The 27,074-nt window shown below is 44.7% G+C and overlaps 4 protein-coding genes across 6 annotated transcripts in view; 2 read left to right on the top strand and 2 right to left on the bottom strand.

Moving 5' to 3' along the window:
- Positions 1-258: 258 nt before the first annotated feature.
- Positions 259-8,227, bottom strand: LOC103757144 (dnaJ homolog subfamily A member 1). The gene is made up of 9 exons (XM_029965448.1): positions 8,195-8,227; positions 7,741-7,901; positions 7,332-7,639; positions 6,120-6,224; positions 5,791-6,018; positions 4,297-4,411; positions 2,284-2,399; positions 1,607-1,707; positions 259-866 (listed from the first exon to the last, which is right to left on the bottom strand). Exons 1-9 carry the CDS (start codon positions 8,225-8,227, stop codon positions 648-650), a joined length of 1,386 nt encoding a protein of 461 aa, XP_029821308.1. The 3' UTR covers positions 259-647.
- A 255-nt stretch (positions 8,228-8,482) lies between these two features.
- On the top strand, positions 8,483-16,101 carry APTX (aprataxin). 3 transcript variants are annotated; one of them, XM_018085943.2, is made up of 8 exons: positions 8,483-8,579; positions 9,080-9,216; positions 9,928-9,974; positions 11,125-11,460; positions 12,889-12,948; positions 14,308-14,534; positions 15,335-15,438; positions 15,734-16,101. In XM_018085943.2, the coding sequence occupies exons 2-8, from the start codon at positions 9,087-9,089 to the stop codon at positions 15,886-15,888; spliced, it is 1,059 nt and encodes a 352-aa protein (XP_017941432.2). In that variant the 5' UTR covers positions 8,483-8,579; positions 9,080-9,086; the 3' UTR covers positions 15,889-16,101. The 3 variants fall into 3 exon arrangements, with proteins under 3 accessions (XP_017941432.2, XP_008921498.3, XP_029821252.1); XM_008923250.3 differs by having other exon boundaries at positions 8,484-8,579; positions 11,125-11,454; XM_029965392.1 differs by lacking the exon at positions 11,125-11,460 and having other exon boundaries at positions 8,486-8,579.
- Positions 16,102-18,032: 1,931 nt separating this feature from the next.
- On the top strand, positions 18,033-18,742 carry LOC108641935 (actin-like protein 7A). Its single transcript, XM_029965447.1, is given in 4 exon segments — positions 18,033-18,076; positions 18,078-18,157; positions 18,230-18,382; positions 18,385-18,742. Coding segments are annotated over 4 exon segments (390 nt in total). The 3' UTR covers positions 18,498-18,742.
- Positions 18,743-19,811: 1,069 nt separating this feature from the next.
- ELP1 (elongator complex protein 1) overlaps positions 19,812-27,074 on the bottom strand; it is a 33,515-nt gene continuing 26,252 nt past the window's right edge. Inside the window, exons 28-36 of the mRNA XM_029965391.1 lie at positions 26,243-26,304; positions 25,654-25,716; positions 25,473-25,533; positions 24,586-24,699; positions 23,803-23,914; positions 22,563-22,690; positions 22,005-22,159; positions 20,900-20,978; positions 19,812-19,944 (exon numbers count right to left, since the gene is read on the bottom strand). Of these exons, the coding sequence (XP_029821251.1) occupies positions 19,862-19,944; positions 20,900-20,978; positions 22,005-22,159; positions 22,563-22,690; positions 23,803-23,914; positions 24,586-24,699; positions 25,473-25,533; positions 25,654-25,716; positions 26,243-26,304 (857 nt within the window). The 3' untranslated portion in view covers positions 19,812-19,861. The remainder of the gene's footprint in view (positions 19,945-20,899; positions 20,979-22,004; positions 22,160-22,562; positions 22,691-23,802; positions 23,915-24,585; positions 24,700-25,472; positions 25,534-25,653; positions 25,717-26,242; positions 26,305-27,074) is intronic.

Here is a 27,074-nt window from a genome sequence, read left to right as displayed (position 1 = left end):
GAAGCAAAGCAAGCTCCACATCGAGCTCTGGGGTCAGGACTAGTGTTGGCACAGGAAGGGACTATCTGACCTTAAGTGCAATAGCTTCAGAGAGCTTGTGGATCACATGGCTTCAATGGGCCTGTGGAGACTGACCACATCCACATCAGCTTCATGTATCACATGGCTGCATTAGAGCGAGTGCCCGCTTAACAAACAACAGTATGAGCCCAAAACATTGTTATCCTAATTGGTACAAAACTTAACTACGTCTTACCATGGATTGTAAGTACTTGTGCATACTTTATTCACAGAGTATAAGATCTAAAATTCCTAAAAAGCACACCACAGAATCTTAAAGTTTAAGCTTGGGCAATTGCACACATACAGGAATTACAAGGTTTGGAAGAAAAGACAAGCAGGTAAGGGAGTTTTCTGGACCAAGAGTCAGGGGTGAAGTGCAATCAACTTCATTGGAGCTTGCATCCTGGAGCTTTATACAAATTGCAAAGTCAGTTTAATTATTTAGTTTATTCCTTTATGCTTTTAGAAATAACTATGGCTGGATAGAACAACATATAGCAGGAGGTGAGGGCGAACTGTCTGTAGTCCTTCACTCATCCACTACTGCATACAAAACAAGCATCACAAGTTATTCACTGGCCCATTTACGATGTCTGGCATTGAACACCACCTTTAGGCTGATGCTCATCATCTTCATACACTTCTCCATTATAGTGGTGTTTCCTCTTTTGAGATGGATCAAAGTCCACTAAATCCACCTGTTCCATTTCCTCGGTTTCTTCTATTTCCTGCCTTGTAGGTAGCAGTTTTTCGAGTAAAGACAGCTTATCTGAGGAGAGGAAGCCACTCTCTGGGAAGTTGACCTGAAATCATCAAGAACTGGGGTTACTCAAGTCTGTCTGAACTGGTCTTCTACCATCGCTCCTACATACAGGTCAAACATCTGCCAAAGTCAGCTTTATCATCACAGATCACTTAAATCCAGAGCTTAAAGAATTTATCAACATCACTAAGCTATTTTTTAATGCCTGTATGAAGTTAGTTTCTAACTCTGGCAACTCAACCAATACATTTCTTCTGCCTCAGGCTGCCCTCTGGAATCAGCCTAGAACCAAACTATATATAAGATACATATAATAACATATAAAACTATATATTTGTATATATAAACACAAAATGTTAACATTACAGATATGGTTAAATATCTTCTAAGCCATAGCAGACAGAGCCTGCTGCTACAGCTCCCAGCATTAGCTTCTCCCCAGCGAAGAAATCATCATTTTCCAGCCTACTCTTCTGCTCCAGCACAGAAGTTGAAGTTACTCATCCATCCTTCCTAAAGAATATGTGAAACAAAAGGAAATTCACAAGGTCACTGAAGAAATTCCTCTGGTACTTTCAGCATAGAGTGTGCAGGAAGTTCTCTCTTTGTTCTGAACTGTAATTCTGTTTGATGGATTACATGTTCTCACTCATTGTAAAACACCAAAACAGAACATCTGATTACTGGTATCTCTTCTTGACTGAGGTAATGCTTAGAGATTAAATTTGGGATAGATATTCAGTCCTGAACTATGCCATGGGAGTGAGTTGACCCACTTACCCTGAATTCTATGATCAGACGTCCTTTTTCATATGGTCTGCGATAAATTGGCATACCTTCATTCAACACACACTTAATAGCCCCATGCTCAACTACCTGGCCTAAAAACAAAGCAAAACAAAAAGATCACACACACAAAAAAAAGGGAAGAGATACATGCAGGCAACAGAAGCAGCTTTAGTTTTAAGTCCCTTTAATATTTATGTAGGTTTCTATACTGTGGTTAGGCACCTACACCACTATGTAGTAGTCTAACAGGGACTTACTGCCTGTAATATCTGAGTAGGAAAGGAGGTTGATACTAAATTAAATCTGTAACCTTGTTATGCTTCCCAAAGGAAACATACTTACAAATTTATTAAGTGTTCCATCACTTCCAAGGCCGAAAAAGTGGTTTTCAGAGACCCACGCCCTTCAATTCTCATGAGGTATCCTCAGGATACAAGTATGTCCATGAGGTAAGGTCTGTTACTATGTCATGCAAAGAAAAAGTTACTGCTGACTGCTTTCCAAAACTCCCTTTTTAATTCATGATTTGTACTGTAAAGACTAGGGAAAAGAGCTTGATAGCAGCATACATCCCTTGTACATCAAAGCTGGATGTTTCTGTTCCTTTCGTTTCCAGCTCACATTCACCTTGTGCTAGGACTTCCAACAGAAAGTAAAGCAACTCTTACCAGGATGGGAGGTAATAATGATAGTTCTGTTATCCAACGTTGTGATAGGCTTTTGAAAGCCACAGAGTGCTTCCACCAGTTGAATATCCATAGCCAGAAGAAGATCTTCATCTCGTCTAAGGCAGAACCAAACAAACAACTGTCACAGAGAGGCAGAAGCAGTAAAAGGACCATACCCAATCTCAGTATTTAACTTGGAAATGACAATAAGCTGTAATGTTAGTAGAAGCTCAGGCACTTAAATAAAGAATACCAAATATTGATGTAGCATTTCAAGCCAGTAATTACTGGAATGATACCCACAGAGAGCCATTACTGATCACATCAAGCTAACTAAAGTGTAGAAGTGTTTACTGAAAAGAAATACATACAGCAAGGCTCACTTGCATCCAGTTTCACTTCCCTGTTCCATTCCAATTCTAAGAAAAAAAAGATCTCTCAGTCTCATAAACCCTGCAACAATTAATCCCTACCTTCATTTTCTTAAGTGTACCACCTTGCTCTATGTTAATATGTTACACTCACTCTTGAAGATCTGTTACTGGGGGAGTTTGAAACGGTGATGGCCTCTGTGTAATGATGCAAGTACCTTTTAGAAAGCACCAAGAAGTACCTGGAATAGATCGTGTGAATTCCTTTAACTACTGCCTATTGTGGCTTCAGTACGGCAGTGCTAGTGATGTTTACGTGTTCAGAAGCCTATTGAAAGAACTCGTAGCACTTACCCTGTTTTTGAAAGGTCTCTGGAAGGAGACTTGCACGAAAAGCTAATTTTAGACTCTTGACAGGAGAGGAGGAACATCCCACTTGCGCGAGAGCATGACCTCAGCATAACCCCACAAAACCAGTAATATCAAGGGTGATCTAAGGACACTAGAACTGAAGGCAGTGGGCAGAAAGATGGACAAAAATAATCTAGCAGAATTCTGACTTCAAGACCCAGGAAACCATGAGAACAGGCACATCTGATTCAGTGTCTGGTTTCACTGGAAGTTGAGAAAAATCAGCTGAGTAAGCTTATCCAAAGCAAACAGAACTGATTCTTAACCTGTGAGCTCAGTGTTCTTTGGCATAGAATTCTGGCACCAGCTTCAAGAGCTCAGTAGCATGCAAAAGAGTCAGGCAGACCAGCCGCAGGTTTCCCAAGAACCTTTGGCTCACTGTTCCTATTTACAAGGTCAGTGGTTGGTGCTGAAACAAATAAATGCTTCATCTAAACTGACTGGTTCCCTTTTAACTGCTGTGAACAGAAGCAGCACGACATCAAGTACAATGCATTTCTGCAAGATGAACAGCAGTGCTTTTAACTGGGCCAAAATGCACTGCACAGACCACTTCCACAAACAGTAACTTGAAAGAACGAGGTGTGCAACACTGAGCAGGACTGTCTGGTCACGTGAAATAGCTGACATGTGGGCAATGCTGCTTGAGTCACTTCTGCATTCACAATAAAAAAACAGGCAGGACCAACTACCCTGCCCACAGCACTCAGGCAGGAAATTAATTGAGGGAAACCACCTTTGATCAGAAGGGTGCAGGCTATACTGAGTGAGTTGGTCATAAGTAAGATCCCCAAACAAATGTGAACACACTCCAAGTTTTCCATGCCTTGAGGCCAAGCAGACAATAAACAGCTGCCTATAGGAAATGGTAATTTTCTGAGCTAAGTAACAGAATGCCATCCCAAAGTGACCAAGGAAAGAGTCACAAATACTCAAATCTACCACACAAAATCTCAGTATTTTAAGAATTCTTAAAACTAAAGACCTGTAAAGTCTTAATTACTATAACTGGTTCTGTTTGTCTTCTATCCCCTTACTCTGCCAAAGCTCACAAACAATTCTCTCATGCTACTAGAACACACACGACTGAGACTATTTGCACCAGAATTCCTGCACCTCGGTGCTCCTCTGGCCACCCAAACACACTCAGTGAGTTCCAGTCACATGATCATATCCACTGACACTCCAGCAGGCACCAGAAGTTAACACAAGAGGATTCAAGAGTTTTTACCTTGTAAATACAGAGTGGTCTTTTTGATCCAATACAATAATAATATCCCCTGGCTCCAGACCTGGCTCTTGGTCCCCTTCACCATGGAATGTTATTTTCTGACCATCCTTCATTCCTATTGCAGAAAACAAATAAACATTTTCCTTATTTTTAAGTGAAAAGCACCAACAAGAAATACTTTTATAGACACAAGCTGGTATCAAGAAATCTCTGGATCTTTAAACAAGAACATCAGAATCTTCCCTTGAAGAATTCTTCTTGTTTTTAATCCACTCACGTGTCCAACCTTAGTGTTGGCTAATCTGAATCAATATTATGGCTGAAGGTCACTAAGCTTAATTGTACTATCAAAACAGCCACCAAGATAAAACTCTTTAAGGGGAATACCATAAAATTTTCATTATACACACAAGTACTAAAAATAAAACAGCAACACTGTGTACAAACTCCATTTTGAGAGCAAGTGACCAATAAGCTATTTCAGTTTTAGAAATACGTGGCACATCTCCTTATGAAACATCATCTCAGTGCCTGCCAAGTTGAAGAAGCACTTCTAGTGGACTGTAATCCTTGTGTCAGACACTCCTTTCACCCACAAAAAAGTGCATCTACCAAAACTTCTAGCTTCCTAATGCTAAATAAGTCTATTTTTCTAGAAAGGAAAAGACACTCTTCTCAGAGATTTTCCTGTTTGAAACATCAGTATTATATCCCTCTTAGTCCTCATATTTACTATTACTGTAGGATTTTCCTTGTTAAAAATAAATTCAGCATTGCACAAGCTATGCTTACACATACAACAGTTGCAGCTGATAATCAGGAGCAAGCCTGTAGAAGCCATGTGTTGTAAGCTTGCTCTGTCTTAGAAGTTGGACTACTCCAGAGACTTCTCCCACCAGCTTTTGAGCAGCCCCCTCAACAGAGGTGCATTTGCCATCCAATACTGCCACGTTCACCCACAATTGTGAGGGTTGGTGTGTGGAGCTGCATTTTGGCAGGCAGGGAAGGAGTACCTACACTGAGCAGCACTGTCAGGGTTGTGCAGCCACCAGAATTCTAAGCACAAGAGGCTTAGCACTGTCTCAGCGCCCTGTTACTGTAGCAGACCTGGTTCCCCTTCACACTGAAACACAGCAGAAGTGATCGGAGTCTGCGGGGTTTCCCGACGGGCAGTGAAACCTGATTAGGCTTCCTGACTATGAAGTGTGCTTACAGTGAGTTCAAAAATAATTAATCTCTTACAATAATACAGGTTCTAAAATTCATCCTTAGTTACGTGCACAGGTTTTAGAAGGGAACATAGAAGTAGTCAACCTTCCCTAGAAAAAAGTCTCCCACTTCAAAAAAGGCAGCAACAGGCAACTTTACTGTATGTGTATTCATCAGTGTTACTCACCAAATAAACACCACGTATTTTCTAAAGCTTCTGTTTTAGAGCTGCAAAGTCAGTCAGTACATCCAAGTTCAACACTTCACCTTAGTAAGACACCTCACCTTTGTCAATGTGCACTTCTAGGATCTTCTTCTCTCTAACAATTTTCCTGCCATTGCAGCTCTTACACCGGTCCTTGGGGCTGATACGCTCTCCGTGCCCCTGACACTCCATGCACACAGACTGGATTTGCTGCACCATTCCTGGCCCGATCTGGTGAATTCTGATCTGCATGCCTGATCCCCTGCAATTAGGGCAGCATTCTACTGCCCCTTTCTTGCCACCACGACCTGACAATGAAATTTGAAGACAGACCGTTATGTGCTGCCAGAAAAAAAACACGTTGACAACTTTAAAAGCAAGTTATGTTTAGTTTCAGTTTCACAGTTACCTTCACATTTGTCACAGATAACGTTTTTCTGCAGTGCAAGTTTCCTCATTGCACCATTGTACATATCTTCTAAACTTACTGACAGTTGGTGGACCACGTTTTTACCTGCAAAAGAAAACAGATATTTAAGTCTGTAAGCTTGGTCTCCAGCTTCCCATGTCTCCATGCTCAAGTCACGACACAATCTTTAGGCTTTAACATTTTGTTTCAACAGAACTTTGTCTTGTTTTGTTGGCATTAGTCAATAGCCCCTTCCCACCTGATTTCAAGGTAGGTAACAATTCTAATGGCTTTGCCCTTAGAAGAGACTTTCTGTGAAAGCAAAAACAGTAACAGAAAGAAAATATACAGAACCTCAGCCATTTAACTTATATAATGAAGGACTCAGTTTTAACAAGGTCACTGAACATGTGTCCTATAAGGAAGTGGGAGACACTGCCTGGAATCTGTGCTCCAGCACTTCTTCCTCTTACCAGGAGACTTTCTGGAAACAGAATTAAGCAATTACATTTTTGCACTCAGGAATTTCTTAGAACTTTAGGTGCTGCAGGCTTAGTTTAGCTCTGGCTTACTAGGAGTATTTTGCTACAACACTATAACACTTTCATACAAATTCTTTTTTCTTCCCTTTGTCACCAGATCTGCACCAAGAGGTGATGGGGTCAGCACTGCTCTTAACCAGTTTAGAATTTTTCCCAGTGTGATTAATCTGGAGCTTAACTGCTGAACAGCGTTTTGCTGCAGCTTCAACTTAACTCCACTGAACAGTGCAGGAAGATAAAAGGTTTCACAGACTGAACTTGATTCCGATATCTTATTTAGATGCAGTTGCTTGCAATTAAACATGAAAGGCACATTCAGGCACTACACTTACAGTAGCAGGGCTAACAAATCACGTTAAGCTACTTAACCCTTATATTTCCTATTCGGCCTATTGACAGCTGGGATTACACTCCGGTAAAGGCTGCCCAAACACAATGACACCTGGTTAGCGATTAACAGGGGACAATGAACGGCAAACCAAACTACCACCGTAGGAAACAAATGTCCTCTCTCCCCTGCAGTCTCAGGCATTAAGGGACAACAGTTTTCTGCGATTTTGAGATTAAGCCCGTAACTTCCCTTTAACTCTCTTTCAATTCTTACATCCAGACTCTGATTTGTCTACCACCGCGGGCACCCAGAGAAACTGTCGGAGAGTCGGCACCTCACCTCGTCTCTCTCTCTGCATCCTCCCTCCGCCGCCGAAGAACATATCGAATATGTCCATGGGGGACCCGAAGCCGCCCCCGGAGCCGCCCTCCTTGATGGCCTGCTCGCCTCCTTTGTCATACAGCTCCCTCTTCTTCGGGTCTGACAGCACCTCGTAGGCTTGGGAGATCTGCTTGAACTGCGCGAGAGACACGGGCACTCGGACATCTGCGGGCCCCCCCGGCGGGACTCCCGCCCCGCTCCCTCCGCCCTGTCCCGCCCCGCCCCGACCTTCTTCGCCCTCATTTGGGTTTCTTGTTCGGGTGGTACTGATGCGCGAGCTTTGCGCGTTAGGCCTTCTTCAAGCTCCTCGGCGGACGCGTGGGCTTTCAAGCCCAGCACGTCGGTAGTAGGTTTGGTTCTCCTTCACCATGATGGCGGCGGCGGCGGGAGGCGGCCGGGGCTGCGGGCGGAGATCCCGCACTTGCGGCGCGCTCCCGACTCTTCTTGGAAAGATTCGGGCCGGTCCCGCGCCCGCCGGCTCTTCGCACCGGCCCGCCCGCCCGCCCGGAAGTCCGCCCCCGCCGCTGGCTGGGCCGGAGCGGGTGCCGCAATGGCTGCTGAGGAGGGGAGCGCGGCTGGCCAATCAGCGCCGCTCTCGCGCCCCTGCGCGCGCGGGCCGCCCCGCCCCGCGCGGGCGGTGACTCCCGCCCTGCCCCGCCGTGCGCATCGCCGGTGCGCGGCCTGCGCGCCGGTCGCGGCCTCGCCCGCCTCAGCGAAGGGCACCGAGCGCACAGGATAGCGCGCCGCCCTGCTCCGCCTTCCGGCGCCGGCTGCTCGCCCTTTCCTGCCCCGTCCTACGCGGGTCTGCCTCGCCGACGCACAGCTGTCGGCGGCCCGGACCGCTCCGCGCCCATTGCGCCTGACGCCAGGCCCGCCGCGTCCACCCCTTAAGCGGCGGGTCGGTGCCGCCTTGCGGCGCGCACGGGCCTCGGCGGCAGCCACCGCTGGTCACGTGGAGGGATGCGCGTGCAGCAGGCGATTGGCGCAGGCGCGCGCCGGTAAGGGGCGGGGTGGGATGGGGGTGCGACCGGGAGTTGCCATGGAAACGGGGCCTGTAGTTGCCAAGGGGATGGGGACCGTGAGGATGGGGCGGGGGGTGACAGTGCCGGTGCTGCACTGGGGACCGAGTCTTGCTTTCCGCCGGCGTGGGCTCACCACAGAGTTGGGAGGAGGAGCGCTCAGCGCCGAGCACCGGGCAGGGGGAGGGTGAGGGATCTTTGCTGTCCAGGGTCGAATGAGTGTAAACCTGAGGGTTTCATAGCATGATCCATGTGCTGACTGTTGCTGGATGAAGCTATCCCCTCTCTCTCATTCTCTCTGCTGCTCTCTTTGTTTTAGCGGTTAAGTTAGTCACTTGAATCAACTCTGGTTCAGTGGGAATCAAATAACTTTCTTTGTAGGTAGGCTTTTCTGTCGGATGGAACCATCAATCCAATTGATTTTTCCTATATATGATCCACGGTTTTGAGAACGTATTGTAACGTAGGAAGGAAAACAGCATTGTCCTTTCAACAGCTACTTGCTCTTAGGTTATGTTGAGTGTTAATGCCGTGCTTTGCCTTGAATTTCAGAAACATGAACCCATTTAGCAGAACTGGGTCAGCTAATGGATGGGCTGGCAGCAAAATTCCTGGACTCTGCTCCACGGGAAGGTGGCCTCTAGGGAAGTGGTGTGTTGGTAACACACTGTTTATTTTGCTCTGTAGCCCAGCCATGCGTGTGTGCTGGCTCGTGGGGAAGGAGAAATGCAGTCAGCGAGTGAAACTGCCACACTTGGAAGCAGTGGTAATTGGGCGTGGCCCAGAGACTGGGATAACGGATAAGAAGTGTTCACGGCAGCAAGGTAAGGTGGCTTAGCCCAAATCCTGCTTTCCACATGCAGCAGCAACCGAACTTACCTCCTTCCTCTGTGTGGTCTGTAGGGTTGCCTGGTTCTTGAAGTCATCAAGCTTTTTCAGTAAGCACTTAGGGAGATCTCTGAGTCCTGAAAAATAAGAGACACCCAAAGACAGGACGTTCACCTTCATAAACTAAAGCACTGAGTATCAGCGTGAGTTCCCAGGCCCACAGTTGTGTTCCACTGCCTGCTTTGTGGGTGGCACTTCTCTCTAGTATTCCACCGGCTCATTTTTGGTATGACTTGTTATTCTGTACATAAAATAACATGCTTTTGGAGAATATATGAAAGTACCTGTGATCTGTAAAATACGGCGCATCTTCCCTGCCTTATTTGTCATCCCTCTGGACACAGTCCTGCTGCATGCCTTATTGTCACAGAGAGCTGGTAAGAACATGTAGAAGACCTCCAAACATTCCACTTTCTTCTGAAGTAATTTTGCTGGTCATGGTGTGGCTCTTTGTGTGGGCTGGTTCTGTTTTACCTGTGGTTCTGGGAGGAGATGAGGCAGAAGTGCTCTTTGCATACATTCACAGCAGTCAGCTTCAGAAGGAAGCAGACCTTCAAACAGAGGAGTATTTTCTGCACTGGGGGGGTTCATCAGAGTTTTTTTTATTTACACTGTTTTGTGACACTTTGTTCTTTCTCTTTTGCCAGTTCAGTTAAAAGCAGATTGTAACAAGGGATATGTCACAGTTAAGCAGGTATGTCTTTATGCGTGGATATACAATATTTATGATACTTACTGGGATGATTGTTGTACTTAACTCCACAAATGCTCCAGCTGATGATTCTGATCACTGATCGCTGGATCTGAAGGACCTGGAGCTGTTTTATCACCAAAGGAGAGCGCAGCAAGTGGTCCTCATAAGTGATCTTTTTCTTTGTGCACCTCAGTGACAGACTGCACTATTCCTTCCAGATATGTGCCAGTCTAAAGACAGACAGACTTGCAGCATCAGGGAATGCTACTGTGAATCCTCCATCAGTTCTTCCAGGTGCTGCATTTGGGAGATTTTGGAGTCCTTCCCCTAAACTTGCTTATCTGCCTCCTGAGCCTTAAACTTCTCAAGCTGAGGCAGCCCTTCCTTTGAGGTTGAAATTCTTGTGTTGGTGGAACCACACAGTTGTGAAAGGTTTTTGTTTTGATGGTTGATAAGAGCCAAAGACATGGTTACAAGGGATAGGATGGATGTGAGGCAGCACTAAAGGCATTCTCATGTTACCAGCTGGATGGATGCAGGGCCACTCCCTCACACTTACGAGGCCCAGCACCAGTCTTGTGAAGCAAGCAGGTACTGCTGTGAAGAAGCTATAGAAATTCTTTGTGGCAGAATTTAACAGTCACAGGAGGGAGCTGGTTTCCCAAAGCCTGCTTCAGGCATAAACATTAACCAAAAGCATTTTTCTGAAGAGTCCCAGTTTTCCTAGGGTCACCCTCACAATGGGGCGAAATCCATCTATCAGGCAGTCACTGTAGGTTGCCCACACCATGTGTGATTGGACTAAAATAATTTGTTAAAACCACTGTCACTGCTCAGAAATAGTTGCTGCTGTGGGATGTGTGGCACGAGTCGTGCTGTAACTCTGTTGTCAGCTTTGCAGACCTGCAGGCTCCCTGTGACACCACGTCCCTGAGGCTGTGTGCTGACAGCTGTGAGTGTAAGACTGGCCATAGACAGCTGGACTTCCCTGGTCCTCTAGAGCGGGTTGATGTGGGCAGGGGGGCAGTGAACACAAAATGCATTTGCTGTCCAGGATGGTGAGTGGTATTCCAGAAGAACGGGGTGGAAGTTGGCGATTCCACTTAAAACATCATTTGCTACTGTTTTTTCCTTTTTCTGTCTACCGAAGATAGGGGTCAACCCAAGTAGTGTTGATCTTGTGAATATTGGCAAGGATGAAGTGGTGAAAATGAAGCCAGGCCAAGTTCTGCATATTGTGAATAATCTTTACCCCTACACGGTGCAATTTGCGGAAGAGTCGGGGAAAACTGTTACAGAAGTGGAAGAGAAAACAGGAACCCACAAGATGCCACACGAGGACTCCTGTGAGAATGATGATGCAGAGCTTGTGCCCAGAAAAACAATGAAGATGGAGGTGATGGATACACAAGGCAGTTCTGCAAATCCCAAGCTAAGCACTACCAGTGTATCTCCACATGAAGGAACCTCAAGCAAAAAGGCAAATGTATTGTATTAGTACTGATTATATAGTACTGATTGTTCTGGGGTTGTCTCCTCCATGGGGACTTTGATCTTTTACTTTTGTGGATTCCAGCGGTGGGGAGGTGTCTTTGGTGAACACGGATCCTCAGAGCATACAGAGCATGTAAGCTGATCTGTGCTGATGCAAGGACTGTGCTCCTGGCATCATCCAGGCCCTGAGACAGTTACTTGGGACCCCTTCTAACCTGAGCTGAGGGTTGGGTGTGTGTGAGGGAGCTTGCTTGTAGCAGGTGAGGATTTAGTTTCTGGTTTCTGTTGCAGTTTCTTTTAGAAGGACAGTCCACGTGAACTCTATTTAGCTGGAGTCACCCAAGGATACTGTCCTGGCTCTTGCTGTCTAAAAGCAAACACACAGAGAATAGAACAACTTGAGACCTTTTTGTTTTGTTTGTTTTTAATTGCGTGGGTTTTTTTTTTCCCCTCCTGCTTTGTTCATTCCTTTCAGTAAAACCATTTTTACATTAATGAATGTAACCAGCTAGAATCATTTGAAAGGGAGTTTTTAGCCCTGTGAACACGGGCAAAATAAAAGACTGCTTAATGCATTTGGAACTAGTGCACTTGCTGGAGGAGAAGGCACAGAAATGAAACCCCTCAGGACAAAATATCAGTCTCAGGTTGCAGTGGGTTAAGCACTTACCTCATTCGTGGATTTGGGCTAGTTACACTGGGGCCAGATCTGTGGAATGAGCCGGCAGATAAGATGATTCACAGTGTTTCTCTGCCAGCACTATAATAATGTTTGAACATCTTCCTCTATACAAATATGCTGAGGGTCATCATTGATAATGCTTGTAAAGTGATCTCAACACATAAAACATCTGTTTTGAAAGAGGTGCACTCGAGGCAGCCCTTCTGTGAAGTGTTCAGTAACCAAGTGAAGAGAGCTGCTATTGTTGGCTTGATTTTCCCGTGCCTTTTTTGTTTGTTCTACAAGCCACTCCACAATACAAAAAAATCAGTACATCTAAGAGTAGGGCCACACACCACAACTACTTTATTCTGCACAGAGCAGTGTGGGATAGGACAGTTAATGGAGATCTTTGTACTTCTTGTAGCCCTGGTGATCCCCGAAGCAGAGGGCCTTGTGCCATGATATGTGTATGCAGATTATTAAATTCAAATAGAATTAGAGCTCCCTGATGTTAAATTTCCAACATTTGAAAGATTTAACTTTTCAGCCTCACTGTATCTTGTTAAAAGTTTTCAAATGTAGCTTTTTGGGGGCAGTTGGAGTAGATATGTTGGTATTTTATGGAAGGGAAATAGCTGTCATTCAGCTGTTGTTTTACTGTTACATACTAATGAATGTTTCTAACTAAATCCTTTAAAATATATAAGCGGATGCTTAATTGCCTTATAATTTATTTTTTTTCCTTTTGTGCTGTAGGAACATCTAGGACACTGGAGTCAGGGTCTAAAGAGCTCCATGCAAGATCCAAAATTGCAGGTAAGGGTTGTACACTTGTACTTTACAGTAGTTCCTGTCTAGCAAAGCTAAATGAGCTTGATTACTCCTTCAGTTTACTTTCACAATCTGGTTAACCAGTGGAGTGTTGCATGAGGGCTGAATTGTACTTGCATCTCTCTCTGTAATAAAATTAATTGGGGGCAATTTTGCAGATTGCAGATTACTGATTTTACAGAGTGTCGTTATCTTAATTATCTTTGAGCTCTCTATACTATCAGATTTGGCCAACAGATTTCAAAAAGGTTGGTGGAAGAGCAGGTGAACCATGCAGTTGCTTTGTTTCCTCAGGGAAACCAACTAAAATGGGGTTGTGGCTTGAAGCAAGTCATGGAGGTTCCCGTTTTCCTGTAGTCAGCACTGCCTTGTTTCTAAGCATAGTGCAGTTTCCTGGTTTCCAGCAAACTTAACTTTGATACCTTTGTGCCAGGGGACAGGATCTGACCTCTGGCTCCTCCTTCACTTGGTTTCTTTGTGCCAACAGGAATTTTTCTGGGTAATTTCTTTTAATCTTGTGCAGATAAGCAGAGTTATCTGTCCCAGGTGCAGAATCAGGCACTTGCCCTTGTTAAACTTCATACAGTTGGTGATTGCCCATCTCTCTGAATTTGTCAAGGTCTCTCTGCAGGGTCTCTCTGCCCTGGAGGGAGTCGACAGCTTTTCCCAGTTTAGTGTCATCAGCAAACTTACTTAGTATTCCTTCAAGTCCTGCACCCAAGTAATTTATGAACATGTTGAAGAGCACAAGATGGAACCTAAGATGGAACCCTGTGGAACCCCACTAGTCACAGGTCACCAGCCTGATGTCACTGCTCTCACTATAACTCTTTATGCCCAACCTGTGAGCCAGTTGCTTACTTAGCTGATAACTTATCAGAAGGCCCTATTTCTTGACTGATGTATTATTATTTTTATTCGAGTCTGGAGTGTTGAAGTGCATACAGTTGTGGAACTGGATGCTTATTGTCCTGGAATTGCCAGCACTTTCAAATGAGTCTGTCTGTAGGGAATGATAAAGTTACTGAAATTCTTACTTACTTTTTAAACATGAAGCTTAGTTTTCATCCCTGAAGTGGAATTTCATACAGCACTTATCAAAAAAGTGCTTTTTTGACCCAAGATATAAGCATAAAATGTAAGAATAGAAAGCTTTTTCCTTCTATAAAGTATGTGAAGAGGGATGCTGCAACACCACGCCATAATGCATATTATGGAAGAGGGCACTTATCCTGAAGCAAAATTTCTCTTTGGATAACATCTCAAAACCCACTAAATACAGTGCTTATAGGATTAATATAGTTAACTTTCAATCAGAAAGTAATCTAGTTGTTTTTTTGCAAGGTTTACAAAGATGAGAAGACTGTGGTCATCAAGGATAAATATCCCAAAGCACGTTACCATTGGCTTATTTTACCATGGGACCCCATTTCCAGCTTGAAGTCAGTCACCAGGGACCATCTTGAACTCCTGGAACATATGCATGCAGTTGGGCAAAAAATGATTGAACAATGCCCTGCCAGAGAGAGCCTAGAGTTCAGACTGGGTTACCATGCTATCCCCAGTATGAGGTAAGACCTGCAGGAGTCATCAGGTGGAGACCCTGTTCTTCCAGTCACACAGATTTGGGGCTCAATCTGTGAGGTGATTTGGCATGGCTAGAGAACAGCTGATCCTCCTGAGCACCACAAACAGCTTGGTGTCCAGGTCCTGTGCAGCACACTGCTGCATACATGCAGATGGGCTAAACAGTGTCTTGTGTCCAGTGGGAGATGCCTGTTGGGTTCCCCTGGCAGAGGGCTGGGGCTGTGGGATGCCTGTGGTCCAGCCCCAGCCAGCTCCCAGTGCCAAGTGCGAGGGCATCCTCATCCCAGGTCACCAGTGTGGCATGAGAGACTGACTCTTGGGCCTGTCAAGTCCTGCCTGATACCACGCAAGGATTTGAGTTTTGTGTGTAAGTCCAGATCCCAGAGCATCCAAAGGCCTGTAAATATTGCAGTCAGTGCTCCTGAGTTGTTCTCTGGTTCTTGAGTGGACCTTCTGGTCACTGATCAAGTCCCATTCAGTTACTCTACAAAGTTTAAATCTTTGGTTTATTAAAACTACTCTCTGCCTTTCTGGAAACTAGTAGGAATATAGACTGTAGTGAGGGGCCAATGGAATATGCAGGCTAGTGACCTTGACTGTTTAAGTGAAATGCTTGGCAAGAGGTGGTGCTTCCAGAACAGACTGTGTTTCTTCTGTCCCGGGACTGAGGGCCAAGACTGACCCACAAAGCTCTGCTGAATCATCAGTTTGCAACTGATACTACTGCAAAAGAACTTGAAGCGTTAACATTCTTCTCTCATATCTGTGTTTTTTTTTTTTTCAGTCAGCTACATTTGCATGTAATCAGCCAGGATTTTGATTCTGTGGCCCTGAAAACCAAAAAGCACTGGAACTCTTTTACTACCGACTATTTCTTAAACTCTCAAGGTAATATTAGAAAAGGTATTTCATAACATGTAATCCTACTTGCAGCTTCTGGCTTTGGGCTTTTTTTCTAAACAAATACGTAAGCCATGCATTTTGTTGCAGAAAGTGAAAGGTTTTATTTCATTTCAGATACTGGGGAGTAGCAGTAGGTAACAGTGCATTTTGTGGCTGGTTTAAATTAGAATGCAGCAATGACATGCTGTGCATGCAAAGCAGTGCACAAAGATTTGCAGTGTCACGTGTTTCATGACGCTATGTGGTCTCAGTACCTCTGGTTTCTTTATTTTTCCCCCAGATGTGATAGAGATGGTAAGAAGCAAGGGAAAAGTGATGGTGAAAGATCATGTGTCTGAACTTCTCAAACTGCCCCTCAGATGCCATCGCTGTAAACAACAGCTGTCCACAATCCCACAGTTAAAGGAACATCTCAGGAAACATTGGCCAAAATGACTTTGCAGAAAATGGTGTCTCAACCTGCCTTTGGATTTCAGGCCAAAACAAAGACTGGGAAATGTAAGTGGAAATATGTGTTTGTTAACTGGAATGACAAATGTAATGTTGGGAAAAGTAGCCTGGAAACAGCAACATACTGACTTTGTAGTAGCTGAGACAAAAAAACACCCCCCCCTTCAAACAAATAAAAACATGAAGTGATTTCTGAAATTGAAGGTGTGTTTGCAGCTTTGCTGTGGTACAGCCACACTAATCTGTACGTGAGCCAAAAAGTCCGGAAGAAGTGTTTTGTTTCCATTAAAGGGTTTATTCTAATTCAGAAGCTGAACTGAGCTCAGATCTAGGTTTCTACTGAGAACGCAGAGAAAAGGATTTAGAGGTCTTTCTAGTCATGTCTGCTGCCTGTCACTGAAGTTTCTCCTAAGGGATAATGTTGCAGGTGCTGGTGTGGCTGACAGAATGTGCTGTCAGTGTAGGGGAAGGAGCATCAGCTATAGCATCCACACTTTGCTGTGCCACTGAATGGCTTGACATTTCAGTGCTGCTGAACTTCCCCTCAGCTATGGAGCAGGCCTTGCCCCTCACCAGGGTGCAGGATAGCCACTGCTCAGGCTTTAAGTGGGGCAGACAATGTCTTTCTTGTACAAAGATGTATTTAAGCATTTTTATATAAAAATACATGCATAATAGGAAATGATCAGCTTTACTGCTCCCCAGAGTAATAAACTATCAAGGTTTGCAGTTGCTTGTCTGCATACGTTGAGTTTGGTACAGAAATTGTGTGGTTTAATCCTGCTCTGTTTCTCCCTATCGGAATTTTGGTGAGCCTCTAATAATTTGATTATTTTCAAGATGTGAATTTGCAGAGAGGCAGCAGAGCAGTACTAATAAAAATCTGTTTCTGGGTCCAGAACTGGTGTGTACAGTTCAATTTCATCCTAAGCCCAGCTCTGACTTGTTAAGTAAGATGCCTTCTGGGTGAAATGGCTTTCAGTAAAAGAGCATGCAGAGCTTTTACTACACAAGGAAAATGCTGCTTCTAACTCTTGATAACGCATTTTGCGGGAAGAGGGTGTCCTCTTCTTCCATCCCCCCATGCAGCTGCATGTTGCTATACACACTCCAATGGGCAAATAGTAAACTTGTTGCTGCTGGAAAAGAACAAAGACATTCCTGTCATGGAACTGTCCCCAGAAATGGGTTCTTTCACCTGGTGTGCAAGGAACTGAGTTTATTTCATGCCAGCGCAGAGATGGGTGCTGGGTGGTGAATCCACAGAGCCAGCACACCCAGTTACAGCCAAGCAGTGTGTTTGTATTTTCAAAATACCGAAGTCTGGAGTTATCCAATTTCTAAATGCATGGCCACTCGATAGCTACTGGACAATCTTTTGCCTGCTTCAATTTAAAGGTACAAAGCATTTCAAATTTATTGTGCATGTTCAGTAGGTAGCTGTTTTCACTTGGACAGGGGTAACCTAAGATTTAGAGGCGTGGCTTTCACATTATAATGAGCTAAGTTCATCTAAAGGACCCGTTTTTAGCTGATTTAGCTAAGTTCAGTAAAACTTACTGAACATTGCCAAGTGCAGTGTCCAGTATCTAATTCAAGATCTCTGTTTGTGATATCTCTTTACTTGTTTCAAACTATTCTGCAACACCTTGCTGTTTCCCACTTTTCTGGGTCTTTAAAATATTTATTGTTCCCTTATGAATCACTCTGCAAGATCTCTTTTTAAACCATTCATCTTTCACCAGAATGGGGTACAGTAAGTGTGAGGGGTTGGCTCTGGCCTAATTTCAAACACCAGTCACACTTAAGCTTTTGCTGACATTATTAATAATATGCCTTAATTTAGAAAGCAAAACTTAAAGAGAGTAAGAAACAATAACAAAAGCACTGCCAGTCTGTGGATTCACTCTTTATACAAACTAGGGCTTCAGCTGGCCCCAGAGATGAAGTAGTGCTGATGTTTTGCAATGGGAACTATTTTGGACCAAGACCAGTTGCAAATACTTGAGAACCATGATCCTCCTCATGGCAGACACAGGCCAGAAGGGAAAGCCACAAGATTCACAGTTAAATGCAGCTGGAGCCACAAGGGTCAGCTCATGTCTGTGACTCAGGGCAGCCTCAGGGCCATGAAGGAAACAAAAGCAGCATTTGTAGACATTGGCACAGGTTACTTCATGTGGCTTTGCAGGGAAGCTATGGCCTTCCCACATCCTCTCATGCACAGCTGGTAAGCCCATACAGGAGACTGAGAGCAACTAAGAAGACATCTTTGTTGGAAAGAGAACTTCAGAATAGCAACATAACCTTAACACTCATCAGCCAGTAAGACATGGCAGTGGTGGACTGAAACTGTCCCAAGATACTTTGGAGTGTATTTTGCAGGTGAAGATTCAGCTGGAGGACTATGCCACGCTGTTCTGGTGTCAGTGTCCAATTACTGATAAGGAGAGAGATGATGAGATGAAGTTTGAAGAATTTCTGCTGTCCTTGTTGCCCACCAGTCTTATTTATCCATGTACTCTTATGGAAAAACCTCAGCTCTTGTGGTGGAAAGGGGCCATGGCACTCTGCATGTGTCTCCCCATCCATGAAGGTTATGTTACATGTAGCATCACTGAGATTATGGTAGCTTAGATGTCACATGTTATCTGGTAAAGTTACTAAATGTGTAGTCACAGTACTTGACAACAGCCTGAAGTCATCCCCACACCACCCAGACAGGCCACATAACTCAGAACAGCTGGAAACAAGAGGCACTCCAATGCTTCACCCTGACAAAGGAGTGTTTTACCATTCCACTCGAACAAGCCCAAGCCAGCACAACACACAGGGCACAAGACCAAAGGGCCATCCTGATACAAGGCACAAACCCACTGATCTGCAGCACTGGATGTGCTAATGCCACGCAGTAAGAACACAGGTCACTACTTTGTCATTAAATACCTCCAGCAGACATGAAGTGCCTTGGTTTTGCTGGCATTTTTCCATAGCACCTGAAAGGGCCTGCATTGAACAGAGCAGCTGTTGGGCCAAAAGTAACTCAGAGGGGGCTGCTACCACTGAAAGGTTTTCCAGCCTTGCCCTCTTCCTCTGCTCCCAGAAGTGCTGCTGTTACTGCTTGCATCAGATTACAGAAGTATTCTTGGGTGAAACCCAACTCTCAGGTACGAGACCAGTTTCCAGATGACACAGTTCTGCAATGGTGCACAGCATTATCAGGGTACAGCTGCTGATCTGTCAGTGCCATACAGCAGCATTAGTCTGTCTTCTTTAAACTCAGATAATTAGTTAGGTAATTATACGTAGTATTACCCATCAGAGCATGACACTGACACCTCCTGCCCTGCTTTTATTCATGTTTTCCTCTGCCTAAGATTTCCCTGGTGTGAATGAGCACCGTTTCAGGACAGCAATGGCTGTTGGCACTGCAGGGTTCACTCTGATGTAACAAAGCAATATTGATGAAAAACTGGTATTAGCAACATCCAGCTTCAGCAGAGAAAACAGTTAATTTGTGTAGCAACTACAACAGTTTGCTATTGGTACAGACTTACTGGTGAGATCTACAGCAGGCTGAAGTGCTTAAAATGTGGCCTGTCATCACGGCATGTACTCCCATCCATGGGAGGGAGTGATGGCAGAGAAAACAGCCCATTCTGGTGGGATTGCTTCATCCAGAAGGGAGGGAACAGTGGTGGGAGATGTTGGATTCAGCCAGCAGCACTCAGAGCTGCACAGCCTTTTGCTCCCCAGCTTCACAAACCACCTCTGCAGTGAGATGTGAGTGGCTGTCCCCATGAGTGTGACACCACAGAGGTCACAGTCACAGCCGCATCAGGTGGAGGGACCCTTCGCTTGCACAGCCCTAAGAACAGGACAGGACAACAACAAGCCAGGACAACAACAGTTTCTGTAAAGATATAATGAACTTATATGAAAAATTACAGTTCAGAGTTCACAGGGATTCCTTGGCTTGCAGAAGATGCAGTTTCCACTGTAGATTTTTACTGAATTTTGGTGGAGTAAGTATGTCTGGATCTGAAAAGCAAATGGAACAAGTGTCAGAACGGGGGGTAACAGCAATACAGGTTCTTCAAGAGCTGTCAACTACTTATTTCACTTTTCTTTACTTCAAAGGACACTGAGAAATCTCTCAAGATCTATCATTTCCCTTTAGTGACTGATCACCAGCCTGCACAGAGGAGTGCTGCCAGCAGAGCTGCTTACACAAGAAAATCTCTGGGGCACATCAATCCCCTCTCAGTTATTGTTACTGTTCAGAAAGAAGAAGCAACGAGCAGTGTCACAAAGCAGAACTCCATTCATTCACCTGTCACTGGGCAATCACACACAACAGCCAGCTCTCTCTGTTTGGCGTGAATAAGAGCCACAAGGTTTTTTCTGGAGCCAGCCCTGGCAAGTGGCAACAGGCAAGTCACATCTAGAGGTTCATTAGAGGATTTCCCCAGGCAATTCCAGGACTAGCAGGGGAAGAGACTGTAGGACTAGTGGGGAAGAGGGAAGACAGGGTAGTTGGGACCCTTGCTAGGTCTCTCAGCCCTAATTTTGCATTAACTGCAAGAACTTCAAGATGGCAAGGTGACATGACAGGCTGTAGCCTGCCCTGGTCAACACCATGGCCTGACTGCCAAAGCCAGATAGAAAAATTCAGCAGGTAAGTTACAAGAAAAATTATTTAACACATTCCTTAAGAAATTAGATTTTCGATTCCCTTGAAACAGACTGACATTACACACACAGGAACCAGGAGCACAACTGAGACAGTTTTAGCACAGGAATTCAGAATAAATAAACCTTGTTAAGATGGCTGCTCACTTGCCATGAGGCAGGACAGTACATCATAAAGAAAAGCAAGAAACGCCTACAGCTGAATAACTGGTACAACTGCTGGCAGGCAATGGTTGGAGAGCCTCAAAGCCCACTAACCTTACTGACATTTCACATCCACACCTAACTCAGAGCCTCAACTAACCTTGTACAACAGGAGGCATCATCCTCTTCTGCTGGTAGGCAGCCATAATGCTGTTTGCAGTTGAATTGGGTCCCAAGACCTGTAATAAGAAGCAATAGCCATGTTCCAACCTGAACTAAGCAAGGCTAAAAGCAGGGATACCCTCAAAGGAAATTCTGCTGTTAGTGTTTAAAAGCAGAAGCACCTGCCTGCAGGAGACCTCAGAGTACAATGTAACCAGGAATGTGTGATCAAGTCCAGTAATATCTCAGAAAAGTTAACATAGAGGAAGAAAGAAAACTGCTTTCTCACAGCTCTGAAGGACACAGAACCCTTATCCCAGCACCGACTGCTTCACAGCCCTGTAAATGTCATGACTTGGCAGTACTAATTTCATTACAGCACCATCAATATTTAAAGTTCTTTTGGGAGTCTCAATTCCCTGTCATACAGAAAAGTGTTAATCTGTCTTTATGAGTCCTGCTGATCAGCAGTTATGGAGAAGATGTTGGGGAACATCTTGTATTCACTGTGAATGCTCAGAAATCACATATTAGAAATAAAGACTTTTACTCTGGAAGGGAACTAACTACAGTCCTAGTGATTTCCTTATTCTGCATTAAGCTGAAGCTTAGAAACCTGACATAAGCCTTCTTTTTGCAATATACTCCTTATGATATACTGGTTCAGACTAAACTGACTGGTCTGGTAGCTTTTCACTTCACAACACCAGGTTGAACAACCACTACTCTTGTACATAAAAGCTATGTTAACACTTCTACCATTAGGCCTGAAAGAGAAAACAGTGTTCCCGTGTTCTACAAATGGCTTAAAATAAAGTTTACAAAAAGAAGTCACCACTAGGACAAGGTAACACAAACCTCAGGATGTCCAAAGTGGCATTCAGTGCAAGGACACAGTAGGCTATACCTGTTGTACACATCTAGTGTGTACTGACTTGGCAGATACTGCACAGAATGTCTACTGAACCTCTACAGAAAAAAAAAAGCAAACCAGATTTTGAAAGCCAGGGAAGGATTCTGGGCTCTTGCTGAGTAATACAAAATACTGGTAAACACTTGGTATTGTATAGCAGGTGTGATAGGTATTGTGGATGAGCACAGACCAGGTCGACAGAGCTCTGATGCAGGTCTGGAGTCCAGATTTCTGGGACGGAGGTCTCCATCAGCTGCAAAACCTCCTCCAGGACTTGCTGCAGTGCCCCAGCTTGTTCATCATAACCAAAGAGCACAAGCTGCTTCAGAAGGATGTGTATATCTCCTGCAGGAGGGAAGAGAAGCACAAGCAATAGCAATTAACGCAAGTATGCTAAATAAACAGCTGCATTTCTTTGCTATCAGTGCATAGGAAGGAGAGTGGCAACTCAGAGCTTGTTCTGTCCCTATCCAGCCCCCACAGTGCTGGAATACAAAAGTAAGACAAACCTTGTCTGTAGAAACAGACAAGGCCTTGCTTCTCTGCTCCCAAATTTCAAATGCAGGGAGCTCACACTATCACATGTTCTTCCAACCACAGAGCCAGAGGAACTATACCAAAGTTCAACACAGATAGTTGTACGGACCAGGCAACTTTTCCTTCCAACACACACAGTAAGAAAAAGAGGGGGCACAGTGCCTCAGCTGTCCTCACAAGCAGAGTGGATTAAGACCACCAAGCGTCCTACCCTTCACAGACTCAACAGCACGAACACTTTCTCCCAGGACTTCCAGAAGGGCAATATCTTCAAAAGGACTCCCCTCCTTCAAGCTGTATTTCTTACGCTCTGCCTTGCGCCGATTCTTTGAGGATCGCCTGAAAAGGAGTGCACTCAGTTACAGGATGCACAACAGGACTGGCTGTTAACAGGGTAAGTCTGAAGGAACATCAACAGTGTGCATGAGACTTGTTATTCAAGTCCTTACTCTCTATAGTGACAGGGGACTGTGTGTAAACTTCAGCACTGTGACAAAGTTTTCAGTGCTACTAAACCCATATCCTTTGTGGTCTGAAACACCAGACAGGAGTCAAACTGTTTCTCTACCACAAAAAAGACTGCTCTGTGTTCCAGCAAGGTTAAAGCATGACTTTAAGCACAAAGCAGTAGTCACTATCAGGCAAAGATGAGCTCCACTTGAAACACTGGTGCCAGGGTTGGCACTTGTGTGTGCACATTTTAATTTTTGCTGTCTCCAGAGCCTCTTACTCATTATCACAGGAAAGCAACTTAATTCATAGGCCAGACTTAGCTGTATATTGTTCCCAAGTGATCAGCACGCTCTGGCACAGGTGTGCTGAATACTAAGGCCACATTCTCTTTCTCTTTACATCCGGTCCACAAAAAAAAAAGTTCCCTAAGAAGCCCACAATTTTTACACAACTGTATTTTTCTACATTTCAGCTGGGAATTCAGAAGTGGTCCCACAGAGTACACCAGCCTGTAACACACCACACCCCACACTGCAGCCCATATTCTTAGGAGCACTCAAATACAACGCAGACGCCCGCTGTGGGAAGACATCGGTATGAGATTTAGCAGCAACCCCCACACACCAAGTGCAGAACCAGGGACAAAGAACACAAGTCATGCGCACAAGCTGTTAATGTTTGAGAGGCTCTGCCTGTATTCTGTGTCAAGCTTTCTACAGCCAGCTATTTTGGCAACATGCCCAACACCCACAGAGCCAGATCCCGCCCAGAGTCTGTGCTCACAGCTCCTCTGCTGGGCACTCAGTTGCACTAGTAGCTTCTGGCATTTTCTCCTCTTTCCCTTCCAGTAGGAGTTAAAATAACTATGAAATGCCTGTAATTAAAGCAGCTTCAAGGCACACACAGCTGCAAGGAGGAGCATTCTAAGCACGAGCAAGCTGACCTGCCAAATGCTGATGCCAGAATAGTCACTACCTAATTTGGAGGCAGATACCTACGCTGATATCCTTGAATTGCTGTGTGAATATCTGCTGTTCATGTCACTGGCTGTCACAATACTGCTGGTTTCAGAGAAAAGCTCCAATTCTGGGCAATTTGGCATGTCATAATCTGTAAAACACGGTAACAATTGTCACAGTATGGAAAAAGATCAGAGTTATTTCAAGCTATCTCTCTGGGTGATCAATGTAGTTTGCTGGGCAGATTCATTCTACCTGCTGGTGTCCTGGAGCATTATGGCTCTCAATCCCACTCAGCCAGCACACGAGAAGAAACAGCAATTGTGAGAACAACAGTGCTCCTCTTCCCTGGTGGGGACAGTGATACTGAACAGCACAATCAGAGGGATGGCAATCTCAGCGCAGCAGATCTGCACCAGGACAAAGCATTCTGCTTTCAGAAAAATCCCCTGAGCCTGTGTGAGCTGGCAGGTGAATATGGCTACAGGTACTCAGCACAAAGGACATGCAGAGCACTGTCTCACCCAGCCAAGATGGCACTGTGGAGACAACCCTGTGTTATTCTGAAGAGCTTCCAGGTGCGTTTTGATCCCATGAAAGCTGTTACACAAGATAGCACTGAAAATACAGAATAAGGAAGGCAAAACAACCACACTCCAAGTATGGTATGAGCAGGGCGTGAGGAGAGTGCTGTTCTACCTGCTGGAGGTGCTACTGGAGCTGGGGGAGAGCACAGCTCTACCAGAGCAAAAGGAAACCACAAAGAAAAAGATGATCATAGTTACTTATGCAGGATAAAGTCATATGCACTTCAATACCAACCCTGCAGGCTCTCACAGGCCTTCTCCTTCAGCTCTCGGACCACTTGCAGGCGACTCTTATAGCGAAGAAATGCTGTTTTCTGAGAATCTAGGAAGATCAGCTGACTTTTCTGAGCTGCTCATTGAGAAAATCAGAACATCAACATTTGTGCAACAGAAACAGAAAAGCATTTTTTACACAAGCACAGTCCTCAAGAAGCTCAGAAGTCAGGTACAGAGCACACAAAAGGACTTAAGTAGAAGAAAATTCAAAGCTTATAATACAGGAGACCACCAAACAAGATACCCTTGGATGTGGAGTGAATTAACCTGCCATACAAGTGTTTTCTAGCAGAGTCTTGTTTCTGATACACGAAGACCAGAAAGTTCTGTGGCTTAAGTCTCTTTCCATTAATTAGATTTAAACTAAAGAAAAAAAATTCAACTAGTAAAGTCCATAATCTGAGAAGAAGAACAACGAACAATGGTAACAAAACATCCTCCCTGGATGGGAGAATACAGCTACCAAGTATTTTTTTTCCTCAGAACTACTCAAAACTTATAGCTGCTACCCATTTTCCTAGTTCGTAGCCCTGCTGCCACATGTTCTCTGGAACCAGGACTGTCCTGCTTGTTCATGGACATGCACACACAGACACCTCTTCAGTTTGTGACTGTGAGCTCTGGAAAAGCTTAAAAGGAGCCTGACTAAGTTAAAGAGAGCCCATGACACTGCAGGGCTTCGATATGCATTGAGCAGAGCCAAACGCTGCTAACTGAGATGCATCAGTTAGGTGGAAGCAAAGCTTCCACACAGCTTCCAGTACTGGAGTGCTGTGACTTCCCTCAGAGCCAGTAAAGACCTTCTTTAGCCTCTATAGCACAGAGATCAGATTTTTGCAGATTCACCTTCCAGAATAGCAGGTTTCAAGTTGGTCTCCAAGATATCCAGTCTATCATACTTGTGAATCTAGATTAGGGAAAGGAAAGAATGTATTATTTAAGGATCTAACCCAGATCACATCCCTTTGTTCTTGCACTCTAAACAAGTACTTCCTTTCCACAATTCTTGCGCTCTGAAATGTCTTACCAGCCTTAAAGCATCTTCCCAAAGAGCCCCTTCTAAGAGCAGGAGAACAGCCTCTTCATAGTCCTAGAAGGAAAGAGCAACCATGGGCTGCTACTGATGCTAGTAATACACATTCAGGTAGCAGCTATTCAGATGCATACTTCTGTGCAGCAGCATCACAGTCAAGACAGGAAAACACTGCTATGCCAGGTACTTTGAAGTGTTGACATAAAAAAGCCAAACAAGCAAACAAAAACCACAAACCCACCACAGCTATGTTACTCCTCCCACAGTAAGGGGAAACCCCTCTGGAACTCTGTCTTCCTTACTCCAGCCCTCATGCTTCAGCTGTCTGAGACAAAAGGTTTCCATATCAAAGCACGGGCAGCTTCGTGAGTGGAAAAACTCAGGGACACAGTGTTTATCCCCACCCTGCTCACTGCATCACCTGGACCTGCTCTGCCCTCCCCAAGGGAGCCCATGGCACAGACTGTTTTGCTGTCAGCATGCACGGAGTCACATGTGGTGCAGGAGAACAGAGAAAACACAGATGGTGTATCTATCTGACAGAGGGTATTACTGGGGCACAGACACGAGGGTGATATGTTACCTGAGAGTACTGTTCCAGGAGTATGGCTGCCTCTGCATGCCTTCTCTGTTCAACTAGTTTTCCTACAAGAAAAGGTGGAGTTTCAGCTTTTCAGAAACAGCTAGATTTTGTGCCACAGAACTGCAAAGCAGAGGAAAATCCCACTCACTGAAGCACTTCCTATCTGCTCACACACACACTCAATCACTAAATTACAGCTGTAATTTAAGAAGGGCACCAGAAAAAAGTACTAAAGGCAAGACATGAAGGATTCAAAAAAAGCAAATACTGCAGTATCCAACTGTGGAAGACTACACTCCCAGAAGCCATATTCCCACTGTGTTAAGCGGGCCCTTCACAAACTTGACCTCTGGGTAAGGCTAAAATCAGGACAGTGCTCCATTTCTCTTGCTGCAATATATGCCAGGTCCACAACACATCTCACACATGCAGTCCGAGATGCACTAGTGAGCACAAATTCTGAGACCAGTTGCCTTTTTCTCCTGCATCAGGACAGCACAGAGTTTTACATGTACCATGTGGTCCTAGCTGCTAGCAGGCTTTAAGTGGAAAACATTAAAATGCAGCTCTGAATTATCCAATAGCTTTCAAGATCTGTGATTAGGCACAGTACTTGCATCAGTGATGTCCAGAGGCCTCAGTAATGTCACACACTTCAGAGCATGTCTATTCCCTGAGGTTAACCAAGGAGGCAATTTGGAAGAGCAGTTTAGCAACCAGTTGCAAGGAGACAATGCAAGAAGCAGTCAGCATGGGACAGCCAAGGCCACAGCTAGCTTGGCAACTCCTGGGCGCCTACCAACATAGCTCCAACACATTTAGGTTCTTTTGA

Source organism: Manacus vitellinus, unplaced genomic scaffold, assembly GCF_001715985.3.
Source record: "Manacus vitellinus isolate BGI_N305 unplaced genomic scaffold, ASM171598v3 scaffold_9_pilon, whole genome shotgun sequence".
NCBI lineage: Eukaryota > Metazoa > Chordata > Aves > Passeriformes > Pipridae > Manacus > Manacus vitellinus.
Note: the sequence above shows the minus strand (reverse complement) of the source record. Positions and strands in the feature narration are given on the sequence as shown.

Bases quoted from the DNA above. Each gene is read 5' to 3' on its own strand.
- LOC103757144 (XM_029965448.1), bottom strand. From the start codon at position 8,227: ATGGGCGCGGAGCGGTCCGGGCCGCCGACAGCT. The intron at 7,640-7,740 runs GTGAAGGAGAAC...CTCGCGCATCAG, and splicing joins CCGCCGCCGCCGCCATCATG to TACCACCCGAACAAGAAACC. The intron at 867-1,606 runs GTAAGTGGGTCA...TGATGATTTCAG, and splicing joins GTCTGATCATAGAATTCAGG to GTCAACTTCCCAGAGAGTGG.
- APTX (XM_018085943.2), top strand. From the start codon at position 9,087: ATGCGTGTGTGCTGGCTCGTGGGGAAGGAGAAATGCAGTCAGCGAGTG. The intron at 9,217-9,927 runs GTAAGGTGGCTT...CTCTTTTGCCAG, and splicing joins GAAGTGTTCACGGCAGCAAG to TTCAGTTAAAAGCAGATTGT. The intron at 11,461-12,888 runs GTATTGTATTAG...TTTGTGCTGTAG, and splicing joins CCTCAAGCAAAAAGGCAAAT to GAACATCTAGGACACTGGAG.